This window comes from Pseudophryne corroboree, chromosome 10 (assembly GCF_028390025.1).
Source record: "Pseudophryne corroboree isolate aPseCor3 chromosome 10, aPseCor3.hap2, whole genome shotgun sequence".
NCBI classification, from domain to species: domain Eukaryota; kingdom Metazoa; phylum Chordata; class Amphibia; order Anura; family Myobatrachidae; genus Pseudophryne; species Pseudophryne corroboree.
Window position 1 is genome coordinate 117,800,600 of NC_086453.1, and position 17,268 is coordinate 117,817,867.

At 44.4% G+C, this 17,268-nt stretch overlaps 1 protein-coding gene across 2 annotated transcripts in view; it reads right to left on the bottom strand.

Annotated features, from left to right (window-relative positions):
* Positions 1-1,056: 1,056 nt before the first annotated feature.
* The window catches only part of CACNG8 (calcium voltage-gated channel auxiliary subunit gamma 8), a 225,887-nt gene continuing 209,675 nt past the window's right edge, over positions 1,057-17,268 (bottom strand). For both annotated transcript variants that reach the window (XM_063942763.1, XM_063942764.1), the window contains 2 exons: positions 7,246-7,386; positions 1,057-5,777 (listed from right to left, as the gene is read on the bottom strand). In XM_063942763.1, the coding sequence (XP_063798833.1) occupies positions 5,197-5,777; positions 7,246-7,386 (722 nt within the window). In that variant the 3' untranslated portion in view covers positions 1,057-5,196. The remainder of the gene's footprint in view (positions 5,778-7,245; positions 7,387-17,268) is intronic.

The window sequence follows — 17,268 nt, forward strand, 5'->3', positions numbered from 1 at the left end:
ATTCTGCTCACTTCTTAACATGAAGCTGTGAATGCTGGGCAGTGACTCATTATCCCTACGCCGATGGAGAAGACAAAGGAAGTCAGTGGTGAGCTCCCTATTGCTTAGCTTTTTATTATAGGGTAGAGCATGAAATTGCAAATAGTCTTTTCTCCAGTAACACTCCAGCTGGAACACAGCGCAGGGAGAAGTGTATATAATTTGGGTATAGATTTAAAGGAGAAACGGGGAAATAAAAATCCTTTTCTCTATCACAACTGGAAGCTGCTATGATATTCTGACATTTGGAGTCACCCCTCCCATTGGTGGTGTTCGTCCACCAGTTTCAGTGTAGTGAAAATTTTAAGGGACTACAGCAAGGTGACAAAAAAGCATCAGTATACAAAACTCCCGAAAAAAATATATAGAGTGTTGAAGTTGCCAATTGGTTGCTTAGGCAGCTTGTCCGCTTGCACACTCTGTAAGAGGATTGATATATCTCCCCCTTAAAGTCAGGGTTTTTTTATATAATAAAATAGTCCACTTCAAATCAGAAATCTGCCTTTATCTCACTCATCATGGGCGGGATGTATTAACATACATCGCCGCACCTCGCCGGTTACCGCAGCGATGTTGATCGCGTATGTACTAACATATGCGATCAACATCGCGATGCGGTGACGGAGGCCCCCCGCGATACCTGTTAGGTGGTCTGCGGGGGGTCTCCGTCACCTCCATGGGGTCCCCACACAGGATAGATGCAGGGAAGCAGCAGCAGGCTGCCCCCGGCGCCTCCTCCTCCCCCCTGCAGCCGGAAGGACGTCCGGCTGCGTTGCTAGGGGGAGGAGGAGATTACCTTCCGGGTCCGGGGCATCATGGAGGAAGGTAAGCTGGGGGGGAGGGGGGGAGGCGTCTGCGGTGGTGTCGACGGTGTCGGCGGGTTGCGGCGGTCGGCGAAAAGAAGCCCATAGGTTTCTATAGGGAATCGCCATCCAGAGATGGCGATACCCTGGACGCCGAAAACGCGGCGGTAGGGTGTTAGTAAATATGAAAATGCGGTAAAACCCCCGTTTTCGGGGGTTTTACCGCATTTTTGCTTTAGTACATCCCGCCCTATGTCAGTTAGAATGCTACTGGGTTCTTAGCATGTTTACATGCCAAGCATGTCACAAATGGGAATACCGTCCGGCTCCTCAACTATTAAAAGTCCAACTTAGTACATATTTATTTGTAGTAATCAATATATTTTTTGTCTTGTAAATTAATGCAAGTGGCTAGTTTAAGGTACAAAATCTTGTACCGTGTAGATTACATGTACAGTGCCTGAGGTGTTGAAATATTCTGTCCGTTGCTAGTAACAAGTGCTAGGGAGAGACTCTTCCTTTCAGGTTAAGCTGGTTACACACTGGAGCGATATGTACTTTGACGATATGCTGGCCAAGGGGCAAACATATTGTACCGTGTGTACACATCAGAACGATGTAATGAAGGACAGAACTATCCTTTGTTCCGTCTTACATTATTACCTTGCACGGTGCCGCATATGATATTATCCGGTTGGCTATGCAGCACAGCCGATCGGATGATATCACTAACGACCGCACAAGCACGCAGCTTTCCCGTACACACTGATCGATCCGGCTGATATGATGTTCCAAATCATATGGAAACTACATATCAGGCAGAGATCGTTCAAGTGTGTTCCCAGCTTGAGGGACATATGTAATAGAGTCCAAGTGTGGCGGAGGATGCCAGACAATCTCGGACTTTTGATGAAGTGGCAATAATTCTCAGGGCAAAACCACGCCTTGAAATTGATTGCTGCTTTAAAAAAAACATCTGAGATTGTCCGGCATCCCGCACATCTGGCAAACACGGACCCTCTTACATATGCTGCTAAGTGTTAGTTATACTGTACAGCAGTGGCGTGCGGTGAGGTCATTGGCTGGGGAGGCACTGATAGATACATATATATATATATATTGCACCTCCTTGTCCCTGCAGCCCAAGTGTTCTGGGGGTGAGCTGCCCAGTCACTTCCCACCCAGTCCAACTGCCCCCCCCTACACACACACACACACACCTTTCTGACCTGGGTGGTCCCGGGCCCCAGGTCAAGGGAGAGTGTAGGTGCCGGTGAATCACCGGCAGTGATGCTGCTGCATAAGAGGGCAGATGAGGAGTAGGGAGAGGTCGCCGCTGCACGCTCTCCATCTCTGGGGCACCACTTCAGTAATGCCAGGTCCCGCTGGCTCCGGGGCTGTCACTACAGTTGCCACTGCTGTAGTGACAGCTCCACATCAGTAACGCCAGGTCCCGCTGGCTCTGGGGCTGCCTCTGGGGCTGCCACAGCTCCACAGCAGGGCCGAAACTAGTATTTACATCACCCTGGGCAAGGCAGTAATTTGACGCCTGGCCAGTTCGCGTTACACCACACATAAGTACCCCTTATTCACGTTACACAATACAGAAGTAGCTCTTATAGTGTCCCTAGTGTGTGACCTGTACAAACAATGCCCCCTGGGATCAAACTGGACTGTGGGAAAGTGTGGTAAATGACAGTGGCGCTCATTATCAGCACTGCTATCTACAAGATAGCACGCCAATATGCAGGGCAACGTATAAATGGTCAGTGGCACTGACCGTTCCGATACCTGCAGCAATTGATTTTGACAGCTGCAGGTGTCTTTGCCCCATCACCACAGCAGGGACAGCTCTGTCCCTGGCTGTGATGGTTGCCAGCACTGGGCTGCATGTGAGATCTCGTGATAATAGCGAGATCTCGTGCATGTCCAGTGAGCCGGCTGTGGTGAGACACAGCGCATCAGCCTAGTGCTGGGGGGTCTGCGGCAGCCGATATGTTCATACATGTTGTCGCTACCTCTTTCTGCTTCGCCTCAGTAAAGAGGCGCAGCAGGAATTGCTATACCAACACGATATGTGCTAGTATAATACATCTACCCCAAGGTCTCCCATAAGTTGATCACCAGAGCAATTCAGATCAAGCTCCCATTGAATATAAACAGTCTGTGATGCAGTATTGCTACAGACTGCAGGGAATTGCAGCAGTACTGTGTGTGGATTGAGCAAGGCAGGAAATAGTTAACAAGTGTTTGCTGGCTGTCAGCGTTAGTACTCACACTGTGGTGCTGTGTGCTGGGATGCTATCTGATACTGTAGGGTAGGGAAACGGCAGAGGAGAGTGACCTTTTGACACTCGTTAGTGCTGCTGTAACTCCGGGAGCTTCTAGCTGGCAGCTGGCTTGTAGTTTGGTGCCGTGGACATGCTGCTTCTGTGTGGGGGAACTTGTTATGATACACACCACGGTAAGGGGCGACAGTGACTGATAACACCAGGAGGAGAATGTCTCTTTTTTTTCCTGACAGACGCAGCAGCTCCCCGCCGCTTATGGGTGATTGGACCAGCGGATCCAGCACTGGATCCACTGTTCAATCACATCTGCCTCGCTGACAGGGGCGGGTTCCCCTGTCAACGAGGCACTTGCAGAAGTGCCGCTTTCCCCTTTGGTTTTAATGGGCTTTTACAGCCCAGTGCTTTGCCCCGCCCACCCGCTTTAGCCTTTTCCAATTGTAAACGGGAGGCACTGCTATCAGTGCCTCCCAAAGTACTTTTAAGCTCTGAAATGGGTAGCATAATATAAAGAAATTACTTATGACACAGAATATGTGTCATAAGTATTTTCTTTATATTATTTTAATCATTGAAGACAGGGGAGGCACTGCCTTCCCTGACTGCACGTCCCTGCTGTACAGGTGCCTATGCTAAATCCTTGGTTAGATACACTGGGAAAGATTTATCTTACTTCTTAAAGAGTTCAAGTAGAGGTGTTGCCATAGCATCCAATCAGATTCTCGCTATCATTTTGTAGAATGTACTAAATGAGTGTTAGATTCTAATTGGTTGGTGTGGGCAACACAACATCTTTGGAGGATTGGATAATCTTCCCAAGGATTTAACATAGGCACTTGCAATTTTGAAAAAAATGCCCTGTGGTTCATTTATATCTAAGGCAATGGTTTTCAAACTTTATTGAATTATGGCGCCCTAGAGTTTCAGAATTTTTTTCACGGCACCCCTAGGCCAAAAGTTTCTTATTGAGAAATTTAGAAACAAATATTAAATTATTTAAATTGTGTTTATACAGTATGTCATCCTCAGGTTCAGTTATGTGGTGACGGACAGGATTTGCCTCTGTTTGTTCACATATTTTATGATTGGAAGCCACTAGCATTGGTTTTGCCTATTACATTGACCATAAATAATTTGAATTGGTCCGGAACCACCAATCCAAGGCACCCCTGCAAGTGCCTCGCAGCACTCCAGGGTGCCACGGCACACAGTGTGAGAACCACTGATCTAAGGGTAAAAAATTGCACACAACTGAGGAGTTATTTTTTAGAGGCCATGGAGAAATGAATGATCCATGTGAGCGGAACTCCACAGGAATCTGTCTGTATGAAAGACAGAAGTTAGCAATGGGATCTTTTACTACTGTATCTATCAGTCTATGACAACTTGTAAAATTATGTCCCGCTATGTTTGATCTAAGGCTGTACTGTATTCTCCAGTTATGCTCCAAATAACACTTTTTGGCTCATAGCGAACTTTATTTTGCCCAAATACTGTATTTGTTAGTCCTAAGTCTGAGCCTGGAAACAACAGCTCAATTATTTATTTGGGTACCGTTATCCTGTTTGTGAATACTTGTTCTTGTAAGTTTTCATTTACAATCCCAAGATTATGTCAATTTATGTTTTAGAATTATTTTAGCTAGAATATTAAACCACTTATTTGTTTGTTCTTGTCATTATTATTCTGCAGAAATATTGGGAGAAACTACAGTTTAACAGCAACGCTGGCCTAAGAATGTTAGACAATAGCTGGCTGGATAAACCTTAACTCATCTTTAAAGATAACAGTTGTTACTCAACATCCTAAAATGTACATTATTTCTTAATAAGTATATTTTTTCTTAGCAAAACAATATAATGCAGGTTTCAGAACATTTACCATTTGGTTCCAGAATTTCTTTTACTGATAGAGAGGTCTAGTACTCCCGGCACCTCTTTACCAGAAATTGGCAGCTACATGGCATAAAATGGCTCCTATCTCCATCCTAAAACGTTCATCCTGTCACACGCATTTGCACACTCACTCTCTCACACTCACTTAGAAGACCTTAGCCTTGGGATCACCTACACAGGTGTGGTTTTCCTGTTTAGAGTGTTGGTGTTTGAACCATCTTTGCCCAGGGTGCCTGTGTTTGAGGCTGGTCCCGTGACAGTGACAGTGACCCCAGGTTCCTTAGGGAAGCAGTTGTGAAGCTGTAGAAAACTGTGGTCTCCACGCTCTGTATTATACAGGCTGCTCACATTAGCCTTGGAGGTATCTCTTGACAAGGTATACATGGAGATATCAGTTGAAGGTACCCCTTTGACTCCGACAGGAGATGTGTCTCTTGACTGAGAAGGTTCAGTGGAGCGTGAACTTGATCTAGAACGTCGGCGATATCGAAAACGGTAGCTTGGTAAACGGAGGATGGCAGAGGGGTTTTTGATCAACTCAGTACGTGATTTACAGTGAGCTTCTCTGTTTTTTTCAATGTAGATATTTACGGCCAGGACCCCAATCATTTCGGCAATGATAAAAGAAAGTCCCCCAAAGTAAAAGGACCAACCGTACGAATAATGACTCTTCTTCTCATCATCTCGCTTGGTGCCGGGATCTCCAGCGTTGGCAGAAATGTAAACAATAACACCAATAATGTTGCTTAAACCTGTCATAATATGGAAGTAAAAAAATAAAATAAAGGTTATATCAAAATTCCAAAAAGAAATACAATAACGCATTTGTCATCTCATTATATTGTTAAATTGATTCAACTGACATCTGAGTGTTTTTGCTTTTAAAGAAAAACATTATAATTAAATACCATCTACTAGAAGCTATTTGGTTTTTAAACATTTAGGGGGACATTTACTAAGCAGTGATACAGTAAGAGCGAAGAAGTGAGCCAGTGGAGAAGTTGCCCATGGCAACCAATCAGCACATCTATAATTTGCATACTATAAAATGATACAGAGCTGATGATTGGTTGATGGGGCAACTTCTCCACTGGCTCACTTCTCCGCTCTTGTCACTGCTTAGTAAATGTCCCCCTAAGGCCCAGATTTATTAAGCCTTTGAGAGTGATAAATTGCACAATGATAAAGTACCAACCAACCAGCTCCTAACTGTCATTGTTACAGGCTGGGTTTGAAAAATGACAGTTAGGAGCTGATTGGTTGGTACTTTATCACTATGCAAATTATCACTCTCTAAGGCTTGGTAAATCTGGGCCTATGGGGGCTTCTCTTGCGTGTAAAAGTGGGAGACTGCAGCAGATATCGCCAATATCTGCCACGGTGCCCAGATACATACATTCATGCGGCGTGAGTTAGCTGTGCTGAGTGGAGTAGTGTAGCAGCTTTTTCTTTCAATTTGCATTTTATTTGCACTGCAAACACAGAAAAACACTACTCAATCTGTACCAGAGATGCTCGGCTACGACTTTAATTAAACAGGATTTAGGGGGACATGTACTGAGCAGTGGTAAAAGTGGAGAAGTGAGCCAGTGGAGGAGATGCCCATGTCAACCAATCAGCTGCTCTGTATATTTTTATAGTATGCAAATTATAAATGTTACGTCAATGCTGATTGGTTGCCATGGGCAACTTCTCCACTGGCTCACTTCTCCACTTTTATCACTGCTTAGTACATAAGTGTTAAATATGTACAAGTTGCAGATGGAGCACAATGGAACTTGGCATGAAGAAAACCTGCAACTGTTGCATCATATCGTATACAGATTCAGATTTATTCGCCTACAGATGTATGAGAGTGATATATTAATTTCATCTGTGCAGTCTTGTTAAACGGTTTTGTCTCATCCCATTGTTTCTTTTGTGCAACTAAAATGCACATTTAAGCAAAAAAGACACTTAGGGCTAGTCAGGTCACATGAAGCCTTGTGTGCCAAGAAGGGCTGTTTGAAGCAAATGAGGTGATAATTTTATGAGAACACACCTGTACTTATTATGTGCAGGTTCTTCCCGAAAACTGGTGTTTTTGGGGGGATATCTCACAAATAATTATTGATAAAAAAAGGCCCCTCAGTGATAATTTAAGGCCAAAATGATGAGAAAATATATAACTCTTGATCTTTTTTATCCTTAATCTCTAGAGTTCTGAATATAGCATCTTACCTGCAGCAACAAATAGAATTCCAGCTCCCAAGATGATGTTGCGTTTGGATTTGTAAACACGACTGGCAGCAACACAAAGGCCCCCTAGTAACAGGAGCATGGCACTGAGGATAGGGAAGATACTCGAGGCACGAACCACACCTGGTACACAAGAAAAAGAAGGTGAAGCAACTGTACTCATGATATATCTGTATAACATATGCTTATACTTGTGGAGTAGTGGTGTACAGTAAGTGGTGTACAGTTGGGGAGAACTGATTTGACTCTTGGCAAATAAAGACTTGTATTTGGTGAGTATCTATCGATCACTTTTTTTAACAGTAAATAAAAATACTAATGGAAAAGTTGTTTAAGAGGAATACAATTTATTTGTGCTGTGTTAACAAATAAAAACTGGACAGAAAGAATTCTCCAGGAAGAAAACATAAGCAAAGAAGATGAAGAAAAGTGTCAAGAAAACATATAGGAATTAGGGCTCTAATTCATACAAGGGGTGAGATGATGGTCACAGGGTAGGACTTAGTAAGCCATGGTGTGATTTACTAAATGTGTGTGCTAGATCAATGAGCATATACCAGACTTTGCACGTTAATTGTAGATGTAGACCTTCAGACAGTGCCTTTACTTAAGATAAACTGACCAGCCACTGAAGATGGACAGCACAGTGTAAAATGAATAGTAAATATATGAATTCATTTACAAAAGATGATAAACACGATATACGCACACATGAATATATATTATTGTAGACCAGAAATTCAGGGGTTTTTAATGTTTAATTTCCCCGATTCCTCAAGGGATTACCAATCATCAATGGCCGCTTTTCGCTAGATTTGAATGGTGGATAGGAAGGGCATCGGATCAGGGAATGGGGCTGTAATGTATGTGGTCCAGGGGCATTTTAACAGAGGAGTGGGCCCCTGTGCAGACTCCGGGTGGGCCCCCTACACTGTACAGCGTGGTAGTCTCCGGCATTGTGCCGGAGTCTACTGTGCATGCACAGGTCTCGTCTCCAGAAACATGGCACCTGCCATGTTCTGGAGACCAATTTCAATACGGCACATGCGAGGTGGTCATTTTGGATGAGATTTTTACAGCAGCTGCAGTGTCCCACGTGGGACTCCAGAAAGGTAAGTATTAATATGGGAGCAATGTGTACGGTGTGGGCCCCCCTGGACCAAGGGGACAGTGTGCACCGCATACATTGCATCCGTTATAGAAACGCCAATGATGGGGGCCTTTACCTACTTATTGGAAGGAACAAAAGGAATTAATGTGGCTGAGAGGAGATTGGGGAGCTGTAAGGGTTTACCAGTGTGAGCAGTGTAGGTGGGAGTAGAGAGTGTGTAATGATTTGATGGCTATTGGAGAGGGCCTTAAAAGTCCTGAAGTCGTTAGCGGCACAAGAGAAATCTTGAAGGCAGGAGTGAAAGGTGGTCATCAGAGAAAAGATGACGCACAAGTTGGAGGAAGAACAGCCAAAAGGAAAAAATAATAATATTTTTTTTGTAGTAGTACTACAGGTACCAGCGGGCCCATTTTTCCACCGCATGCTGGTACTTGTGGTTCTCCAAGTACCAGCTTGCGGGGGAGGCTTGCTGGGACTTGTAGTACTGATACAAAAAACAATATTCTTATTTTTTCACTTGGCTATTAGCCCCCCATCCGCTGCCCTTGGATGGGGGAGACAGCCTCGGCTTCACCCCTGGCCCTTGGGTGGCTGGAGGGGGGGACCCCTTGATTTAAGGGGTCCCCACTCCTCCAGGGTACCCCGGCCAGAGGTGACTAGTTAGTGATTTAATGCCAGGGCCGCAGGGACCTATATAAAAGTTTCCCCCGGCTGTGGCATTATCTCTCTGACTAGTGGAGCCCGGTGCTGGTGCAAAAAATACGGGGGACCCCTACGCTTTTTGTCCCCCATATTTTTTGCACCAGGACCAGGCGCAGAGCCCGATGCTGATTGTTCAAATATGGGGGAACCCGTCAATTTCCCCCCCATATTTTTTCAACCAGGACCGGCTCAAAGAGGTTATGCTTAGGAGTGGGGACCTCACGCAATTTTTTTTTCTGTTTTTTAACCCTTTCACACCCCTTCCCACTGATAAACATGCACGGATCTCACGGATCCGTGCATGCCTATCAGAACACGGTAAAAAAAAGCAGTTCTATTTTAAAACTGCTTTTTTTTTACGATTCGTATTTTTTCATGACAGTGTTTGGCTATTGCCGGCAGTGTTTGTGAAATAGAATTTTTAGTAAATTACCGAATTGTATAAAATAACAGGCGCATTTGACCGATGGTGTATTCATTCATATTTTTTTTCTTTGACTTCAAACAAAATACGAATGCCCTCATCACTGCCGAGATTTTGGTTTAGTAAATCCCCAAAATGACACTTTGAAGAAAAAACACCAAACCGGTCAAAATCGGGACCTTAGTAAATATACCCCATGGAGACAACTTTTTTTCCCCGTGGAAGACATCCACGCAAGCAAAGCCGCGGACAAACGCTAGCATATAATAAAGTTTAAATTTCTGTTTGTCTGTTCGTTCCGGCATCACGCAAAACCTACTGGATCAATTTTGATGGCATTTTCACTATTGGATAGCTTAGTAACCTAGAAAGAAACTGGGGTATGTATGATCTCGATGTGACATCAGGGAGAGGAGCAATAAAGGAAAAAAAAAGAGGCTTGACATTAGGCCCGTGGAGTGTGCAGGCTCCTCAAGTCCAAAATGTCTATATGTACAGTATATATACAGAATTTTTTTGGGGAAAACATACTGTACTTCTAGGGACTGTTTATGAAATATGGAGACAACTTTTTTCCCCGTGGAAGACATCCACGCAAGCAAAGTCACGATCAAACGCTAGCATATAATAAAGTTGTAATTTCTGTTTGTCTGTTCGTTCCGGCATCATGCAAAAACTACTGGATCAATTTTGATGGCATTTTCACTATTGGATAGCTTAGTGACCTAGAGAGAAACTGAGGCATGTATAATCTCGATGATGCACTCACCCACTCCTCTCCCATCTACATCTCTGACCTTATCTCCCTTTACTCTCCCACCCGTCCTCTTCGCTCTGCTAATGCACGCCGTCTCTCCTGTCTTCTGATTACTTCCTCCCACTCCTATCTCCAAGATTTTTCACGTGCTGCTCCATTTCTCTGGAATTCTTTACCTCTCCCCCTCAGACTCTCCACCTCTCTACAAAACTTCAAACGGGCTCTTAAGACCCATTTCTTTACCAAACGTAGCCAAATCTCAACATAACCCTCTGTTCCACGCTCTCTATGTACCCCATCTGTGTCATCCCTGTCTGTCTACCCCTCCCCTTAGAATGTAAGCTCTCACGAGTAGGGCCCTCTTCCCTCATGTGCTTATACTTTTCTTACTTTAATAATCCTCAACCGCCCAGATCCCACAGTTTTTTGACCACCTGGAACTTATCTCTATGTTTACTGGTGTAGTTATGCTTAGCTGCCCTGTACTTGTCCTATATTGTATTCAACTGTAAGTCACTGTTTTCCTATTTTTTATGTGCATTTGTACTCTGTAATCGGGCGCTGCGGAACCCTTGTGGCGCCATATAAATAAAGGATAATAATAATAATAATGTGACATCAAGGAGAGGAGCAATAAAGGAAAAACCAGACCCTTGACACTCGGCGCGTGCAGTGTGCAGGCTCCTCAAGTCTAAAATGAGTATATGTATAGAATTTTTTGGGGGAGAAATATACTGCATTTCTAGGGACTATTTATAAAATATGGAATCTATTTTTTTCCCGGTAGACATCCACAAGTGAAGCTTCAGGCAAATGCTAATATATAATAGGAGGGCAATGCAAATATATTGAAAGATCACATACAGTACTGTATATCTTTGCTTTTATATCCTGTAGCTCCAATGTAAGGGTTATATATTTGGTATCATACAGTACTATAACGAGCTAGGTGATTTTTAGGAACAGATATTCATTACCATGTCAAAGGAACAAAATGTGGACAAAGATGTAAAAAATTTTTAAAAAAAATGATATCCACATATTTATCGTTATATAATAGACTTAAAAAATGTTAATACATTCCAGTATGCTTCCAAAAGAAAAACATCTAACATCTGCTTTGATCAACCAAAAACAGTTATTTCCAACTACATTAAACCATAACAAACTGAATAAAATTAGCCTGGCAATAAAGGGGTGTAAACGCTCCCATCACTAAATGCCTGACACACAGTCAACTAAACAAATTCTATTCTAGAGAGATGACAAGTGATCACTAATCATTAATCAAGTAATCACTACGATGAGAATGTATTTTGTGACTGGAAAATAAATATGTTTTCCAATAATGACAGTCATGTTATTAAATAGTAAAGACTTACTCTTGTTTAAATTAAAGGTATAATATGTTTGACCTCACGTTAGAATGCATTGATTTATGTGCAGTAATGTGTAAGTCACTTTTCTGATGTTGCAAATTTTGATATAAAAAAAAATAATGTTTTTCATTCACTATTTAAATGCATAAGATTAACAGGTTAACAGGTCATGATCCATTGGCAGAATCTAAAACATCCACTTACTGGTGATAAAGGCAAATCTGGAGGTAAAGGTCCCCATACACTTACCGTATGTGACTTCTCTAAGGGGAAAAGTCACATAGGATTCCCTTGAGCTCCCCGGCAGCTTCCCGGGCGGCAGGATCACATACGATACATCGTATGCAGTCTTTTTGCATACGATGTATCATATTCGATCCCAGCCAAGGCTCCGGGATCCGACACATTTATAGTGCAGCCCTTGCAATCTTGACTCCGATCCAATGAGCACAGGACCACGCATCGGATCAGAATCGGAGGTAAAACACCTGCGATTTGCCACTTTTCATCCGATTCTCCGCCCGATCCGTCGAAGTCAAATGAAATCGGCCCAAATTGTACATGTGTATGGGCACTTTAACACTGGAGCATTTCTGCATCTTTCTCTGCATTTTAGCAACCAAAAAGATAATGGTGATTCAGGCACTAGACAATTTGTCCTAGCTTAAACATATCTTAAGACAATGCAGCATGGGTTTCTTTACAGATAAGGAAATACACAGCTATAGACCATGTCAAACATTCTACTTTATGGGGTGTTTTTACAATGTAATTATTAGGAGTTTTGCTATATCTATTTGTTGATAGTGTAAGTGAAATTGCAAAAAATACTTTTTCCAGAGGACAAGACCACTCGGCGGAGCTGAACAGTTCCATCAATAGTAGAATACTGCTTTTATTTTGCCACTTTGCAGCGTATCGATACATACTTTTGCATTCCACAGAATTTCTAGACTACTACGGTGCTGAACTTAGAGATGAGCTCCCTATCCAAAAAAAGTTTTCCAAAAACTAACTTGCCTTGTATTTGGATAATTGGAATTTGGATGTAAGCATTCACAGTCCTATCCCAACAACAGCAGATTTATTTGACTGTGATTACCCCATCTCAAGATCAATAAAGATCATGAATTTGTTTCGATAGTCAATGAGTATCGTTGTTCTATTAAAGGTTTTTTTTAATATCCCTACAGTAAGGATTACTCGAGAATGAAGCAAAATCCTAAAGAACTTCCGTGGGCTTTTTATTTTTACTAAAAGTATTTTTCTGTTGTGTTTTCTTTTTTTCTTAATAATAATAATAATAATAATAATAATAATTTTATTTATATAGCGCTCTTTCTCCAATAGGACCCAAGGCGCTTAACAGATACATAGCATAATAGAGTACAGAAAATAATGAAGTACATTTTCATAAAATACAGAAGCATGAAGATACTAAAAGGGACATTATGGAAATGCTTGAGTAAACAGAAAAGCCTTGAGTCTACTTTTGAAGGATTCTATAGTTGGGGCCTCTCGCACTGTGCGGGGAAGTGAGTTCCATAGAGTCGGAGCCGCATGACTAAAAGCTCGACCCCCAGATGAATTACGGTAGATTCTAGGTACTGCTAAAAGTCCTTCATCTACAGATCGCAGTAATCGAGTGGGGCAGTATGGGGTCAGAAGCTGTTTCAGGTACCTTGGGCCTTGGTCATGTAATACTTTGAAACTCAGTAAGCCAATCTTGAAGATGATTCGCCATCGTACAGGCAGCCAGTGAAGGGAGTAGAGGATGGGTGTTATGTGGCTAGAACGGGGCTGGTTGGTAAATAGCCTGGCAGCTGTGTTTTGCACCAGCTGTAAGCGCTGCAATTCTTTTGCTGGTAGACCAAGGTAGAGGGCATTACAGTAGTCTAAACGAGATGATACAAATGCATGTATGACTTTTGGCATATCATCTGAGGGAATTAAGTGCTTGATTCTGGCTATGTTCCTCAGGTGAAAGAATGAGGGTTTGATTGTGGCTGATATCTGATGTTTAAGTGTCAAGCCACCATCCAGGACAACGCCAAGATTCTGCACACGATCACTGGTCTGTAATTCTGAATCCCCGAGTGTAAGTCCAGTTGGTTGGCTATGCTGCAGTCTTGTCCTTTGATGTTGCGGTCGTATCATAAGGACCTCTGTTTTATCCGGGTTCAGTCGCAGCCAACTGGCGCTCATCCACTCCAGTAGTTCAGCTAGACAGCCATTTAGGGTTGCTATTGGGTTATCAGTGCCCGGAGCAAAGGACAAGTACAGTTGTGTATCATCTGCATAGCAGTGGTAGACCAGGCCATGGCGCCTGATTATTTCGCCCAATGGGAGCATGTATACTGCAAAAAGCATGGGGGATAGTATAGAACCTTGTGGGACACCACATGGCAATGGCACTGGTGGTGATGAGTATAATCCAGATGATACTCTCTGTGACCTGCCTGTGAGAAATAATTTGAACCAGCTTAGAACTGTGCCATCCAGACATTTCTTAATAAATTACACTTTACAGCAGCGATATGAATTGCCAACAGCAGACGCTCCATATACTGTGTGGTACAGTCTATGGCAGTGGCGCACACAGGGTGGGGTTCTAAGAGTCCAGAAACCCCCCTGATCAGGGCCAACCAGGAAGCTTCTCTAGCTAGAGCGCAGAACAGGGGATGGCTTTTTATGAACCAACTGGGTCAGAGAGCTGCAGTACTTCTGGGTGCCACTAGATGCTCCTGTTTTCATTGTGATGTCTCATCTGCCAGAAGTAGAATCTGATGACCCCGAACTTACAGCTAAGGGATGCCATACTGTACAGCTTAGAAGCAGGAGCACACAGCACAGAGAGAACACACAAAAGAGTGGGTGGGAGTCCTGAAAGGAGGGAACTTTCAGATCCTACATACAGTAAATGTATGGAGGCAGGGCCGGTGCTAGGGTGTTCGGCGCCCCCCTGCAAACTATAAATTTGCGCCCTCTCATATTCCTTTGGCACGCGCCGGGAAAAGGGGTGTGGGCTCACAAGTAAGGGGCATGGCCACACAATAGTACCCCCATTTAAAATGACACCACAATGTAGAACAATCTTATTCCTCTTATACATAATGCCCCACCCGTAGTAGTAGCGTCATATGTAATGCACCCCAGTAGTAGTAGCATCCTTATACATAATGCCCCCCGTAGTAGTAGCCTCCTTATACATAATGCCCCCCAGTAGTAGACGCATCCTTATACATAATGCCCCCCAGTAGTAGTAGCCTCCTTATACATAATGCCCCCCCAGTAGTAGTAGCATCCTTATATGTAGTGCGCCCCCAGTAGTAGACGCATCTTTATACGTAATTCCCCCCTAGTAGTAGTAGCATCCTTATACGTAATGCCCCCCCCCAGTAGTAGTAGCGTCATTACACGTAATGCCCCCCCTGTAGTAGTAGCATCCTTATACGTAGTGCACCCCCAGTAGTAGTAGCATCCTTATACATAATGCCCCCCCAGTACTAGACGCGTCCTTATACATAATGCCCCCCAGTAGTAGTAGCCTCCTTATACATAATGCCCCCCCAGTAGTAGTAGCATCCTTATATGTAGTGCGCCCCCAGTAGTAGACGCGTCCTTATACGTAATTCCCCCCTAGTAGTAGAAGCGTCCTTATACGTAATGCCCCCCCCCCCAGTAGTAGTAGCGTCATTACGCGTAATTCCCCCCCATGTAGTAGAAGCGTCCTTATACGTAATTCCCCCCTAGTAGTAGTAGCGTCCTTATACGTAATGCCCCCCCAGTAGTAGTAGCGTCATTACGCGTAATGCCCCCCCTGTAGTAGAAGCGTCCTTATACGTAATTCCCCCCTAGTAGTAGTATCGTCCTTATACGTAATTCCCCCCTAGTAGTAGTATCGTCCTTATACGTAATGGCCCCCCCAGTAGTAGCGTTGTTTCACAAAATGCCCCCCCCCCTGTAGTAGTAGCGTCCTTACATGTAATGCCCCCCCAGTAATAGCGTCATTATACGTAATGCCCCCCCCAGTACTACCATCCATAAAGTGCGCGTACACAGACATACCTCACACACACACACACACACACACACACACACACACACACACACACACACACACACACACAATTCACACATATATACACACACATACACACACACATACACATGCCGGAAGGGCCGATGGCCACGTGGGCAGGTCCAGCGCTCACTGAGACACGCTGCCGCTCAGTCCGGCGGCAGCGTGTCTCAGCTGTCAGAGGAGGAGAGCGCGCCAGCGCCGCTATGTCTGGCGGCGTATAGTGGGCTTCAAACCAGCCGGCTGTTCGTGAGCCAATCAGAGCCCGCGGACCGGCAGCCAATCAGAAGCCGCCGGTGCGCGAGCTCTGATTGGCTCACGAACTGGCGGCTGGTTTGAACGAAGTCCGCTATACGCCGCCGCGCCAGACACAGCCGCGCTGGCGGGCGCTCTCTCCTGACTCACCCGTCCCTCACAGCCGGACCCCGGAGCAGCAGCAGTGCAGCAGCGGTAAGCAGCTGCAGCACTGGCTGCTGTGGGGGCAATTGTATACCTGGCACTGTGGGGGCAATTGTTTTCCTGGCACTGTGGGGGCATTTGTATACCTGTCAGGTATACAATTGCCCCCACAGTGTCAGATCCACAATTGCCCTCACAGTGTCAGGTATTACCTGACACTGTGGGGGCAATTGTGGATCTGACACTGTGGGGGCAATTGTGGATATGGCACTGTGGGGGCATTTGTATACCTGGCACTGTGGGGGCAATTGGCTGGCACTGTGGGGCATTTGTATACCTGGCACTATGGGGGCAATTGTTTTCCTGGCACTGTGGGGGCATTTGTATACCTGTCAGGTATACAATTGCCCCCACAGTGTCAGATCCACAATTGCCCCCACAGTGTCAGGTATTACCTGACACTGTGGGGGCAATTGGGGATCTGACACTGTGGGGGCAATTGTGGATCTGGCACTGTGGGGGCATTTGTATACCTGGCACTGTGGGGGCATTTGTGGATCTGGCACTGTGGGGGCATTTGTATACCTGGCACTGTGGGGGCATTTGTATACCTGGCACTGTGGGGGCAATTGTGGATCTAGCACTGCACTATTGGGGGCATATAATGTAAATTTCGGCTCATACCGGGTGCTATAATGTAAATTTCGGCTCATACCGGGTGCTATAATGTGAATTTTGGCTCATACTGTGTGGTATAATGTGAAAGAGGCACCAGTACTAGATAGTATAAGGGGTCCTACTATTGTGGTGCATAATGCGTATAAGGGGTGTATGGTGTGGTAAACTACACTGAAGGCCACGCCCCCTTTTGAGTGACCACGCCCCTTTTTCAGGAGCGCACGCGCCTTCGGCGCGCGCTTAATTACAAACTTCACATTTCCATACCCCCACTTAAAAATTCCCACTTCAACCATTGGTTGTGTGTATTTTAATAGAGAATGATGTACGCTTGTATGTTGTTAGAATATTAATTATATTTGTAAGCGCATAGACTAATAAGTGGGAGGAGTCATGAATAGTAAGGGGAGGAGTCACATAGGTGGGCCTGTGTGCTTCAAAAATGCCAGGGCCTATTTTTGGTCCCAGTCCGGC